General features: G+C 48.0%; 1 protein-coding gene across 1 annotated transcript in view; it reads left to right on the top strand.

The window, feature by feature from the left end:
- The window catches only part of qsox1 (quiescin Q6 sulfhydryl oxidase 1), a 175,188-nt gene that overhangs the window by 50,320 nt on the left and 109,816 nt on the right, over window positions 1-15,052 (top strand). Inside the window, exons 2-3 of the mRNA XM_070886224.1 lie at window positions 11,055-11,155; window positions 13,506-13,554. Coding sequence (XP_070742325.1) covers window positions 11,055-11,155; window positions 13,506-13,554 — 150 coding nt within the window. The remainder of the gene's footprint in view (window positions 1-11,054; window positions 11,156-13,505; window positions 13,555-15,052) is intronic.

The raw sequence follows: 15,052 nt of genomic DNA, 5'->3' as shown, positions 1-15,052 counted from the left end.
GGTGGTCAGTCGTTTAGATTTGTCGGCCAGTTCTTGGGTCATGTAGGCTGAAGTGAGATCCAACTTGGTAAACAGCTTGCCGCCTGCCAGCATGGCGAAAAGATCCTCCGCTCTCGGGAGCGTGTATTGGTCTTGTAGGGACAGCCGATTGATAGTGGCCTTGTAATCGCCATAGATCCTGTCAGAACCATCCGCTTTTAGGACGGGAACGATGGGGTTCGCCCAGTCGCTGAATTCAACGGGCGAGATGATGCCCTCTCTCAGCAAACGGTCCAATTCGCTCTCACTTTTCTCCCGCATCACATACGGCACAGCTCTGACTTTGTGGTGCACTGGCCTGGCGTCCGGGGTGATGCGTATCACTACTTTGGTACCTTTGAACATTCCGACGCCAGGTTGGAATAGTGACTCAAATTGTTGTAGGACTTGTGAGCACTATCTTCGTTCCACAGATAACATTGCGTGCACATCCCCCCATTTCCAGTTCATCTCAGCTAACCAGCTCCTTCCCAACAGTGCGGGACAATTCAGAGCAGCAGCCGGTTCACTGATCCATTGTGTGTGACCGCCAACATTGCACTGCCTAGTACTGGAATGATTTCTTTGTTATACGTCCATAGTTGTGTCTCAATGCGTTCTAGTTTGGGTCTACTGGCTTTGAGTGGCCATAGCTTTTCGAATTGTTGAACGCTCATGAGTGACTGGCTGGCCCCCGTGTCCAGCTCCATGCGTACAGGGATGCCGTTTAATAAAACCTTCATCATCATTGGTGGCATTTTGGTATATGAGCTGTGAATGTTTGCCACATGAACCCGCTGAACTTCAGCGTCCATTGATTTGCCCCAAGAGTCATCCTGCCTCACAGACCCCTCTTCTGGTCCATCTGCCTCGTAAATTAGCCTGGTTACAAGCTTCCTGAACATTCGAGCTAAATGGCCACTGAGGTTGCAATTTCTGCAGACAAATTGTTGAAACCTGCAAGTCCTGGCAGAGTGTTTGCCCCCACACCTCCAGCATGATCTGAGATTCCCATTGTTGTGAACAAAGGAGCTATGACCCGGCATTTCTCGCCTATTGTCCCTTTGACTGCCCTTGAGTACCCTGTTAGTGGGTGTCAATGGCCCCATCCCGGACCGCATTGTCCACTGCGATGGCGTAAATGTCCGTTCAGCCTGCCATTGTCTCTGTTGAAAATCTACTCTGGGGTCTATTGCTGCCTGGGGTGTGTCAAACTGCCTTTTCCTGCCTGCGGAGCTCTGAGTCGCGTTTATGATATTGACTCCCTGATCCCCTTCCGCGTTGGAAGCAGAATTGCGTGCGTACATTATTTTGGTTTCCTCCTCCCCCGCCATGAAAGTCTGAGCCATCAACACCGCCGCTTCCAAAGTCAAGTCCTTGGTCTCCATTAACTTTCGGAAAATCCCCGCATGACCGATGCCCTCAATAAAGACGTCCCTTAACATCTCTCCCCTGAATGCGTCTGTGAACTTACAGAGGCTGGCCAAACGCTGGAGGTCCGCAACGAAGTCAGGTATACTCTATTCTTCACGACGTCAGTGGGTATAGAATCTGTGTCGGACCATGTGTACGCTGCTCGCCGGTTTGAGGTGCTCACCGATTAGTTTGCTGAGTTCTTCAAAGGTTTTGTCCGCCGGCTTTTCGGGTGCTAGCAGGTCCTTCATGAGCGCGTAAGTCTTAGGTCCGCAGCTGGTCAGCAGATGGGCCCTTCGCTTGTCGGCCGCTGCATCTCCCAGCCATTCTTTCATGACAAAGCTTTGCTGGAGCCTCCCAATGAAATTGTCCCAGTCCTCACCAACACAGTACCGTTCCTCTGTGCTACAGGTGGCCATTCTCATGGGTCATTGATTCCCGTTGCCGATGTAATGTCCTTACTCAATGGCACAAAACCCACATGCAGCGTTGATGGCTCAGACATTCATGGCGGGGGAGGAAGAAACCAAAATAATATACACACGCAATTCTGCTTCCAACGCGGAGGGGGATCAGTGAGTCAATATCATAAATGCGACTCAGAGCTCCGCAGGCAGGCAAGGGCAGTTCGACACACCCCAGGCAGCAACAGACCCCGGAGTAGGTTTTCAACAGAGACAATGGCAGGCTGAACGGACATTTTCGCCATCGCAATGGACAAGGTCACTCCATAACCTGAACCTTTATTCACAGGACCAAGAAGTGATGACCCTGCGTGAGACCTCCCTTTATATACCTGGATGACCAGGTAAGGAGTGTCTCTCACAAGTTCACCCCCTGTGGTCAAGGTGTGCATTGCTTAAGTATACACCGTATTGTAGTGGTGTTACATAGAGATTACATACTTGACAGGCGTCAATTACAACAACTAATGCCTCCACTTCATCCTGTAAGAAATTCTTGGTTCTTGAGCTGTGTTGCATATTGTATTACAGCTCTGATTTTTCCACTGAGAATTAAAGTTCTCACACACAACTGATTCTTTAAAAATGGCCAAAGACAGACCGGGAGGTATGCGCGCCCATAGCAGTCGCGTCAAAAATGTCCTTTTTTTCCGCGCATGTGTAGAAGGGGATCATAATTTTTACGGCGCAGATATTAGGCTCCACCCCCCAAAAGGGCGGGCTGTGTGGCGCCAATTTCAAAAAATAGAACGGGGAAACTTGCAAGTTATTTTTTTGGAGTAGTTGGGGCCAAAAAAAAACGGCCGTAACTCTGGCCATACACCATAAAACGGCATTGGGGAGAATTGAGCCCATACTCTGGATGGGGGGACTTCAATGTCCATCAACAAAAATGGTAGCACCATTATTGACTCACCTGGCTGAGTCCTGAAGGACATATCTGCCAGACTGGGCCTGCGACAGGTTGTGAAAGAACCAACATGAGGGAAAACTCTACTTGACCTTGTCCTCACGAATCTACCAGTCGCAGATGCAGCTGTCCAGTGATCAGCAGCTTTTGCAGCAGTGACCACCACACAGTCATTGTGGAGACGAAGTCCTGTCTTCACACTGAGGACACCCTCCATCGTGTTGTGTGGCACTACCTCCGTGCTAAATGGGATAGATTCAGAACCGATGTAGCAGCTCAAAACTGGGCATCCATGAGGCACTGAGGGCCATCAGCAGCAGCAGAATTGTATTCCACCACAATCTGTAACCTCATGTCCTGGCATATCCCTCACTCTACCATTACCATCAAGCCAGGGGACCAACCCTGGTCCAATGAGGAGTGCAGAAGAGCAAACCAGGAGCAGCACCAGGCGGGAGTCGAGCAGTTCGAGCAGTCAGTCGAGGAGGCGGGAGCTCGGAGCAGCGCGAGTCCGGGGTCGGCGAGAGGCCTATAAAGGCCATCGGGTGTCGAGCAGTTCGAGCAGTCAGTCGAGGAGGCGGGAGCTCGGAGCAGCACGAGTCCGGGGTCGGTGTGAGGCGTGCCGGTGCAGCTACAGGGAGAAGGCAAAGAAAGAAACAAAGGTGACGTCACAGCCTAGGGGGTAAGTGATTGGCTGGTGATTTGTGAGTAGTTTTTATTTTTCTTCTTATATTAGTCAGTAACTTTTAACATTGTTGTTGCCAATTTAAGTGTATCTAAGGGTTCAGTCATGGCAGGAGAGCTCGGTCGGGTGTTATGCTCCTCCTGTACCATGTGGGAACTCAGGGACACTTCCGGTGTCCCTGACGACTACGTGTGCGGGAAGTGTGTCCACCTCAAGCTCCTGACGGTCCGCGTTACGGAATTGGAGCTGAGGGTGGATTCACTCTGGAGCATCCACGATGCTGAGAATGACGTGAGTATCATGTGTAGTGAGTTGGTCTTACCGCAGGGAAAGGGTCCACAGCCAGATAGGGAATGGAAGACCAGCAGGAAGAGTAGTGCAAGGAAGGTAGTGCAGGGGTCCCCTGCGGTCATCCCCCTGCAAAACAGATACACCGTTTTGAGTACTGTTGAGGGGAATGACTCATCAGGGAAGGGCAGCAGCAGCCAAGTTCATGGCACCGTGGCTGGCTCTGCTGCACAGGAGGGCAAGAAAAAGAGTGGGACAGCAATTGTGATAGGGGATTCAATGGTGAGGGGAATAGATAGGCGTTTCTGTGGCCGCGACCGAGACTCCAGGATGGTATGTTGCCTCCCTGGTGCAAGGGTCAAGGATGTCTCGGAGCGGGTGCAGGACATTCTGAAATGGGAGGGAGAACAGCCAGTTGTCGTGGTGCACATTGGTACCAACGACATAGGTAAAAAAAGGGATGAGGTCCTACGAAACGAATTTAAGGAGCTAGGAGCTAAATTAAAAAGTAGGACCTCAAAAGTAGTAATCTCGGGATTGCTACCAGTGCCACGTGATAGTCAGAGTAGGAATCGCAGGATAGCGCAGATGAATACGTGGCTTGAGCAGTGGTCCAGGGATTCAAATTCCTGGGGCATTGGGACCGGTTCTGGGGGAGGTGGGACCAGTACAAACCGGACGGTCTGCACCTGGGCAGGACCGGAACCAATGTCCTAGGGGGAGTGTTTGCTAGTGCTGTTGGGGAGGATTTAAACTAATATGGCAGGGGGATGGGAACCAATGCAGGGAGACAGAGGGAAACAAAAAGGAGGCAAAAGCAAAAGACAGAAAGGAGATGTGGAAAAGTGGAGGGCAGAGAAACCCAAGGCAAAGAACAAAAAGGGCCACTGTACAGCAAAATTCTAAAAGGACAAAGGGTGTTAAAAAAACAAGCCTGAAGGCTTTGTGTCTTAATGCAAGGAGTATCCGCAATAAGGTGGATGAATTAATTGTGCAAATCGATGTTAACAAATATGATGTGATTGGGATTACGGAGACGTGGCTCCAGGATGATCAGGGCTGGGAACTCAACATTCAGGGGTATTCAACATTCAGGAAGGATAGAATAAAAGGAAAAGGAGGTGGGGTAGCATTGCTGGTTAAAGAGGAGATTAATGCAATAGTTAGGAAAGACATTAGCTGGATGATGTGGAATCTATATGGGTAGAGCTGCAGAACACCAAAGGGCAAAAAACGTTAGTAGGAGTTGTGTACAGACCTCCAAACAGTAATAGGGATGTTGGGGAGGGCATCAAACAGGAAATTAGGGGTGCATGCAATAAAGGTGTAGCAGTTATAATGGGTGACTTTAATATGCACATAGATTGGGCTAGCCAAACTGGAAGCAATACGGTGGAGGAGGATTTCCTGGAGTGCATAAGGGATGGTTTTCTAGACCAATATGTTGAGGAACCAACTAGGGGGGAGGCCATCTTAGACTGGGTGTTGTGTAATGAGAGAGGATTAATTAGCAATCTCATTGTGCAAGGCCCCTTGGGGAAGAGTGACCATAATATGGTGGAATTCTGCATTAGGATGGAGAATGAAACAGTAAATTCAGAGACCATGGTCCAGAACTTAAAGAAGGGTAACTTTGAAGGTCTGAGGCGTGAATTGGCTAGGATAGATTGGCGAATAATACTTAAGGGGGTTGACTGTGGATGGGCAATGGCAGACATTTAGAGACCGCATGGATGAATTACAACAATTGTACATGCCTGTCTGGCGTAAAAATAATAAGGGAAGGTGGCTCAACCGTGGCTATCTCGGGAAATCAGGGATAGTATTAAAGCCAAGGAAGTGGCATATAAATTGGCCAGAAATAGCAGCGAACCTGGGGACTGGGAGAAATTTAGAACTCAGCAGAGGAGGACAAAGGGTTTGATTAGGGCAGGGAAAATGGAGTACGAGAAGAAGCTTGCAGGGAACATTAAGGCGGATTGCAAAAGTTTCTATAGGTATGTAAAGAGAAAAAGGTTAGTAAAGACAAACGTAGGTCCCCTGCAGTCAGAATCAGGGGAAGTCATAACGGGGAACAAAGAAATGGCAGACCAATTGAACAAGTACTTTGGTTCGGTATTCACTAAGGAGGATACAAACAACCTTCCAAATATAAAAGGGGTCAGAGGGTCTAGTAAGGAGGGGGAACTGAGGGAAATCTTTATTAGTCGGGAAATTGTGTTGGGGAAATTGATGGGATTGAAGGCCGATAAATCCCCAGGGCCTGATGGACTGCATCCCAGAGTACTTAAAGAGGTGGCCTTGGAAATAGCGGATGCATTGACAGTCATTTTCCAACATTCCATTGACTCTGGATCAGTTCCTATGGAGTGGAGGGTAGCCAATGTAACCCCACTTTTTAAAAAAGGAGGGAGAGAGAAAACAGGGAATTATAGACCGGTCAGCCTGACCTCAGTAGTGGGTAAAATGATGGAATCAATTATTAAGGATGTCATAGCAGTGCATCTGGAAAATGGTGACATGATAGGTCCAAGTCAGCATGGATTTGTGAAAGGGAAATCATGCTTGACAAATCTTCTGGAATTTTTTGAGGATGTTTCCAGTAAAGTGGACAAGGGAGAACCAGTTGATGTGGTATATTTGGACTTTCAGAAGGCTTTCGACAAGGTCCCACACAGGAGATTAATGTGCAAAGTTAAAGCACATGGGATTGGGGGTAGTGTGCTGACGTGGATTGAGAACTGGTTGTCAGACAGGAAGCAAAGAGTAGGAGTAAACGGGTACTTTTCAGAATGGCAGGCAGTGACTAGTGGGGTGCCGCAAGGTTCTGTGCTGGGGCCCCAGCTGTTCACATTGTACATTAATGATTTAGACGAGGGGATTAAATGCAGTATCTCCAAATTTGCGAATGACACTAAGTTGGGTGGCAGTGTGAGCTGCGAGGAGGATGCTATTTGGCTGCAGAGTGACTTGGATAGGTTAGGTGAGTGGGCAAATGCATGGCAGATGAAGTATAATGTAGATAAATGTGAGGTTATCCACTTTGGTGGTAAAAACAGAGAGACAGACTATTATCTGAATGGTGACATATTAGGAAAAGGGAAGGTGCAACGAGACCTGGGTGTCATTGAAGGTTAGCATGCAGGTACAGCAGGCGGTTAAGAAAGCAAATGGCATGTTGGCCTTCATAGCGAGGGGATTTGAATACAGGGGTAGGGAGGTGTTGCTACAGTTGTACAGGGCCTTGGTGAGGCCACACCTGGAGTATTGTGTACAGTTTTGGTCTCCTAACTTGAGGAAGGACATTCTTGCTATTGAGGGAGTGCAGCGAAGATTCACCAGACTGATTCCCGGGATGGCGGGACTGACCTATCAAGAAAGACTGGATCAACTGGGCTTGTATTCACTGGAGTTCAGAAGAATGAGAGGGGACCTCATGGAAACGTTTAAAATTCTGACGGGTTTAAACAGGTTAGATGCAGGAAGAATGTTCCCAATGTTGGGGAAGTCCAGATCCAGGGGTCACTGTCTAAAGATAAGGGGTAAGCCATTTAGGACCGAGATGAGGAGAAACTTCTTCACCCAGAGAGTGGTGAACCTGTGTAATTATCTACCACAGAAAGTAGTTGAGGCCAATTCACTAAATATATTCAAAAAGGAGTTAGATGAAGTCCTTACTACTCGGGGGATCAAGGGTTATGGCGAGAAAGCAGAAAGGGGATACTGAAGTTTCATGTTCAGCCATGAACTCATTGAATGGCGGTGCAGGCTAGAAGGGCTGAATGGCCTGCTCCTGCACCTATTTTCTATGTTTCTATGTTTCTAACTTAAAAATGAAGTGCGAACCTGGGGAAGGTGGGGACAGGACTACATGCATGCTAAGCAGCAGAAGCAGCACGCTATCGACAGAGCTAAGTGATTCAACAATCAATGGGTCAGATCAAAGCTCTGCAGTCCTGTCACATTCAGCCGTGCATGGTGGTGGACAATTAATCAACTAACGGAAGGAGGAGGCTCCATGAACATCCCCATCCTCAATGATGGCGGAACCCAGCATGCGAATGCAAATGACAAGGCTGAAACATTTGCAACCATCTTCAGCCAGAAGTGCCGATTGGATGATCCATATCGACCTCCTCCTGAGGTCCCCACCATCACAGAAGCCATTCTTCAGCAAATTAGATTCACTCCACTTGATATCAAGAAGCGGATGATATACAGCAAAGGCAATGGGCCCTGACAACCTCCCGGCTGTCGTGCTGAAGACTTGTGCTCCAGAACTAGTTGTGCCTCTAGCCAAGCTGATCCAGTACAGCTACAACACTGGCATCTACCCGACAATGTGGAAAACTGCCCAGGTATTTCCTGTCCACAAAAAGTAGGACAAATCCTATCTGGCCAATTACCATCACTCAGCTCATTAAAGCCTTGGTCCAAACATGGACAAAGGAGCTGACATCCAGAGGTGAGATGAGAGTGATTTCCCTTGACATCAAGGCAGCATTTGACCAAGTGTGGCATCAAGGAGCCCTAGTAAAATTGAAGTCAATGGGAATCAGAGGGAAAACGTTCCACTGGCTGAAGTCATACTTAGGAAAAAAGAAGATGGTTGTGGGTGTTGGAAGTCAATCATCCCAGCCTCAGGACATCGCAGGAGTTCATCAGGGCAGTGTTCTAGGCTCAACCATCTTCAGCTGCTTCATCAATGACCTTCCAACCATCATAAGGTCAGAAGTGGGGATGTTCGCTGATGACTGCAAAGGGTTCAGTTCCATTCACAACTCCTCAGAAAATGAAGCAGTCTGTGCCTGCATACAGCAAGACCTGGACGACATTCAGGCTTGGGCTGATAAGTGGCAAGTAACATTCGTGCCATACAAGTGCCAGGAAATGACCGCCTCCCCTTGATATTCAATGGCATTATCATCGCCAAATCCTCCAACATCACCATTGACCAGAACCTTAACTGGACCAGCCACATAAATACTGTGGCATCAAGAGCGGGTCAGAAGCTGGGTGTTCTGCGGTGAGTGTCTCATCTCCTGACTCCCCAAAGCCTTTCCACCATCTACAAGGCATGAGTCAGGAATGTGATGGAATACTCTTCACTTGCCTGGATGAATGCAGCTCCAACAACACTCAAGAAGCTCGATACCATCCAGGACAAAGCATCCCGATTAATTGGCACTCCATCGACCACCTTCAACATTCACTCCCTCCACCACCGATTCACTGTGGCTGCAGTGTGTACCATCTGCAAAATGCACTGCAACAATTCACCAAGGCTTCTTCGGCAACACCTCCCAAACCCGTGGCCTCTACCATCTAGAAGGACATGGGCAGCAGGTGCATGGGAGCACCATCACCTCCAAGTTCTCCTCCAAGTTACTCACCATCCTGACTTGGAAATATATCGTTCCTTCATTGTCGCTGGATCAAAATCCTGGAACTCCCTCCCGAACAGCACTGTGGGAGTACCTTTACCACACGGACTGCAGCGGTTCATGAAGGCGGCTCACCACCACCTTCTCAATGGCAATTAGGGTTGGGCAATTAATGCTGGCCTTGTCAGCGACGCCCACATCCCAGGAACAATTTTTTTTTAAAGTAACAATGATTAGGTGGCAGTCTCCCTCGCTCTGTATTTCTCCTCCATTCTAGTCTTGTTCCCAGGTCCCATTCAGACTTTCTGTTTTTGGTTGTGTATCCTTTATAATTAACAATTATTCCTGTACACCGACCTAAAAGAAAAATAAAAACTTTTTTCCTTCAACTTTCTGCACCATTTCTCTCCTATTCCCTCCTGAAGGCCTGACTCCTTGCTGGCATACTGTTCCATTGGCGCAAGGTACCCTCTTGGCATGAAATGTTGGTAGCCATTTGACTACAGTGGTAGTTTTGTGTTTTGACAACAACAGCGCATTCCTACTGTCGATTTGAGCAGAATAAATCGCCCACAGATAGCTGTGCACTCGAGACACCTTACTACGTGAAAGGGAATCAACAGCTGTAAAAGAGAACAGCACCAATTTTTGGTTATTCCAACTATATATATTTTTATTAACTGGACTTGAAGGTATTGAGAGGACTGTACCATTGAATGGCCAGGTCCACAAGGCAGAGGTAGCTGGACTCATACCTGCTACAAATTGTGATGAGCTCCGCAAGCAAAAAGTAGCCCTCAGTCCAGAACTTTTTATCAATGATTTATGTTGGCCCTTACAACTACATGTATAAATCAACAGTGCGACATTGATCTGAAGATATTTTACACATCTCAGACCATGATAGATCAGAAGATGCAAGAAAAGAAAAAAAGATAAGACATTGGACCTTGGTCAGTCTTATGTGCCCTGTCATCCTCGGGGAAGAGATTGAGAGAGCGAGACCTCTGTATTTACCGACCCAGTGAAATAAACTGAGCCAAGAGGCATTTTCCATTGTGGAGAAGTCTGGCGGAGAGACATTGATAAAGAGTGTGGAATCAAAATTGTTTTTTTATGCGCCGCTTGTTAGCGCCTCTGGGGGGGAAGGGTGCTAACAGGGCAAGAAACACATTGCGCCGTGGGGGAGTGGGGGGGATTGGGGCATTACCGGCTCCTGGGAGGTGCCACGACAACGGCGTGCCCTGCGGGTAGTGCCCTGGGCCGGCGCGTAACTGCCGATGATGTCATCACCGTGCGCCGTGCACCGACCCCTTTCCATCCCATGGCGGATAATGTCCCACGCTCCGCGAGGCTGGCGCGAGCGGGCGAAAGTTAGAGCGGAGGTCAAGAGCGCCCCGCGCCGCCATCTCAGCTGCTTTGCCGACTCACCAATGGGCTCCAATTCTTGTCCCCTAGTGTGGTCCATCCTAGTGTTCGCAGAGGCGCTGCCATCGTGCAGCCCGCCACATCGTTTTGGGTGCCGGGCTGCAGCCCAGTACCACGCTGCCCTGGTGGCCTAGCGGAGGCCATCAGAGGCCGTGCAGAGTGCGCAGCGGCCCTCCCCTTTAAGCATGTTGAAACGCGCCACTGCTTAGCGGAGCATCTGTGTAGTGCTGCCGATCGCATCCCATTAGCGCCGCTGGACCAGCCCCAAGAGGAAGTGGAGCGTGCGGGATTGCGCTCCACTTCCTCTGAGGGGCGCTACAGCCAATTCCGCAGCCGGATACCGCCCCAAGCAGGTTACCGCCCCCAATCTTTCCCCCTTTAACTCTTCAGTAAAGCCATAGCTGTAAGTGTTCGCACCTTGTGTTTTGCTGTGGGACTCAGCTAATCCATGTCTTCTTTTCCAGAATGGAAGCCCGCAATAGATCTGGCTGTCATCAACTGTGCAAGCATGAGGAATGCAAAAATATGTCGGACTTTTGAAGTGTCCACCTATCCGACGATAAAGGTATGGTGTTGGTGCATAGGTTTAGGAGAACTGTCATCACTGAAAATGAATAAGCGATGTGCTCAGTCCAGTATTTCAGCAATTAAGGTGCTCGGTTTGGATCTGATGACATGAAATGAAATTGGCTGAACTTGACCTAAAACCCCAGCATTAAATCACCGCTAATTTGGTGCTATAGTTGAGGCTGTAGTTGGGGTGAAAACACACCACCCATCCTTCTCTCATGAAGTGCCAATGAAAGAGTTTTCAAATCTGCAAACACATATTTCACAGACCATACAAGAGGCTCAGTGTAACTCCTGAACGGCAGCCAAACTCTTAATTCCAGCTCAATAGGGGGCATTTTGCAGAGGCTGTTCGAACTGTGCCAGACCATCGCTGCTCAGCACACGCTGGATTGCGGATGCTACAATACAGCCCGAGGCTAACTCTGTTCATAAGGATGCTTAGTTATTCTCTGTGCTTTGCCATTACTAACTTGGCTCTGGGTTCGGATTATTCTGGACATTGGCTGCTTTGCTTTCATATCCAACTGAGCAATGAACAACTGTCCTGAATGGCTTCTGCAAAATGCCCCTGTTGAACTGGAATGAGAGTTTGGCTGCAGTTCAGGGTCTCACTGAGCCTTTCCACTCTTGCAAGGTCGGTGAAATATGCATTTGCAGATTTAGAAATTAGCAGTACAACTTAGTGTTGGCGAAAAACAAGAATACTGCTAAAATGCAACCCAATAGTAATTGGCAACAAAGGAGCAGGGGGAAGTCATGGGACCTCAGATTGCTGGAGCAAACTCTAATTTGATGGACCCCCTAATTGGAGAGTTTGACATAAGTTGATGCTAATTGGGGTTTATTCCACGATTTCACTAAATTATACCTTATTAACATGCTCCCATCCTCTTCCTAATGTTTCATCTCATTATTTTCTGTCCTCCTGCCTCGTCTATCGTATGGCTTGGCCAGGCAACACTCCGTTGGTTGCTATGCAACTGGCCAAGAGGAAGTCTGGACCTTTTGCCTTGGGCTGACTTGACTAAATCTTGTCTCCCGCTCCCCAACCTCACCAAACCCCTTCTAGAGGTGGGCAGTCTTGGCCTGCCGCACTCTTCCAACTTCTCGCACTGTTGCCTAGAACTGATAAAACACAGCAAATGGGATGCATCATGAAAGACAAGGACAGGCATCAAGATCAGCAGACCGTAGTCGGCTTAGTATATGCAAGGTATGTAGAGGCTTAGTGTGTACATGACATGTAGGGGCTTAGTGTGTACATGGCATGTAGGGGCTTAGTATATACATGACATGTAGGGGCTTAGTGTATGCATGACATGTAGGGGCTTAGTATATGCATGACATGTAGAGACTTAGTGTGTACATGACATGTCGAGGCTTAATATATACATGACATGTAGGGGCTTAGTATATACATGACATGTAGGGGCCTAGTGTGTACATGACATATAGGGGCTTAGTATATGCATGGCATGTAGGGGCTTAGTGTGTACATAACATGTAGGGGCTTAGTGTGTACTTGACATGTAGGGGCTTAGTGTGTACATGACATGTAGGGGCTTAGTGCGTACATGACATGTAGAGGCTTAGTATATACATGACATGTAGAGGCTTAGTATATACATGACATGTAGGGGCTTAGTATATACATGACATGTAGAGGCTTAGTGTGTACATGACATGTAGAGGCTTAGTGTGTACATGACATGTAGGGGCTTAGTGTGTACATAACATGTAGAGGCTTAGTGTGTACATGACATGAAGAGGCTTGGTCTATGCATGACCTGTATGCTCCTCTTCTCAATTATAGGCAGCTGATCCACCAGGATCTGTTTATTCCAATGGATTTGTTGTCCATCCTAGCCTGTGTGTCTCAGGAATACAGAACTCTACTCACTGCCTGAGTAGTGCTTTACCCCGCCCCCTCCCCCTCCCCCTCCCCCCCGGTCGCACTGCCAAAGGCCTTGGACTCCGATTAGTGTTGGCCAGTAAGTTAGTAGACTAACACACTCAGTACAGGCACTTTATACACCAGGGTTGCGTCACTGGCACTGTCATGAAGAGTTGATCTTTGGTGTAGTTTGGACTCAAGTTCCAGCAGTGAAAGACAAGTGGAATATCACAACATATTTGGAAATTCAACACAAACACAACATCTTTGAAAATTGGCTTGAATTTCCAAGTATGTTGTTGTGGTTTACTGCTGGGCTCTAGGGAATATTCCTCGTGATCTTGTGGTGTAACTTAGAGTCGAAGATGTCACTGTGACTTTTGGAATGTATCTGTACCTCTGATCTATTCCACTGGCTGCCTTAATTACAGTTTTATCTTTCCCTCAGTTCTTCCACGCATTTTCAAAACCGTACTTCAAGGGAGAGGTTTATTCGGGTAAGTACATTTTTATTATCGCTGTTCTTCACACTTCACTGTCACCGTTCTGCATTCATACTGTGCTAACACTGTCTGTGTCCTTAGCGTTATTTAGACAACTGTTATGGGGTCAGAGTCTATTCACTGTAACCCTACTGCTTAAACAGCAAGGCCAATGCCTGCTCTAGTTGTTAAGATGTGCCGAAAGAGGGAAAGAGTAGAAGGCATATTGGGTGAAACTGGTCCATCTGATTGCTTTTGGAGTAGCAGGTGAGCAGGAAACAGAACAACAAGACCTGGAAAAAGAAACACAAGAAGACAACAGACTCACGAACAGATAAAAAAGGATGGCAAACGCCAACCTGTTCCATCCAGACATGGTGCAACCTAACAACAACTATTTATATAGCACCTTTAATGTAGTAAAACGTCCCAAGGCGCTTCACAACAGTGTTACAAGACAAAACAGATAAATTTGACACCGAGCCACAAAATAAGAAATTATGGCAGATTGGTCAAAGAGGTAGGTTTTAAGGAGCACCTTAAAGGAGGAAAGAGAGGTAGAGAGGCGGAGAGGTTTAGGGAGGGAGTTCTAGAGCTTGGGGCCTAGGCAGCTGAAGGCTCAGCCACCGATGGTTGAGCGATTATAATCAGGGATGCTCAAGAGGGCAGATTTTGAGGAGCGCAGACATCTCGGGGGGCTTGTGAGGTTGGAAGAGATTACAGAGAGAGGGATTTGTAAACAAGGATGAGAATTTTGAAATCGAGGCGTTGCTTAACTGGGAGCCAATGTAGGTCAGCGAGCACAGGGGTGATGGGTGATCGGGACTTGGTGCGAGTTAGGACATGGACTGCCTAGTGTAGAATGTGGGAGGCCAGCCAGGTTTTTTGAGGAGAGGGATGATGATCGTAGATTTGAAGGAGAGGGTACCTGAGGAGAGAGAACCGTTCACAATGTCGACTAATATGGGAGCCAAAAAAGGGAGTTGGGTGCTCAGCAGTTTACTGGGAATAGGGTCAAGGGAGCAGGAAGTGGGTCTCGTGGATAAGATGAGCTTGGAGAGGTCAAAGAGAAACTAGAGAGAGATGCGAGTTCAGTGCTAGGGCAGGGGGGAATCTCAGAGAAAGTTTGGCCCAGTAGGCATGGAGAAGGAAGGGAACTCGTAGAGGCAGCTGATCGGATGGTCTCAAACTTTGCGACAATGAACTTCATGAGCTCCTCACACTTGTTGTTGGAGGTAAGAATGGAGGAGATAGGGGAGAGGGGTTTAAGCAGACCGTTAGCAATAGAGAATAGTAGCCGAGGTTTATCTTTGCATTCCAGAATGAGCCTGGAATAGTGAGCAGTTTTTGTGGGCAACTGTAGGACCCGATAATGTTTTATGTGTTCGAGCCAGATCTGGTGGTAAATGGCTAAACCAGTACTCCGCCACATCCGTTCAATCTACGTCCCTTGGACTTGAGGGAGCGAAGACGAGAGCTGTACCAGGGGGAACAGCCAGGATGAGGGAGAGTA

The sequence above is a fragment of the Pristiophorus japonicus genome, chromosome 8 (assembly GCF_044704955.1).
Source record: "Pristiophorus japonicus isolate sPriJap1 chromosome 8, sPriJap1.hap1, whole genome shotgun sequence".
In the NCBI taxonomy this organism is placed as follows: domain Eukaryota; kingdom Metazoa; phylum Chordata; class Chondrichthyes; family Pristiophoridae; genus Pristiophorus; species Pristiophorus japonicus.
The sequence above is the reverse complement of the archived record's forward strand: the minus strand, read 5'-3'. Positions and strand labels throughout refer to the sequence as shown.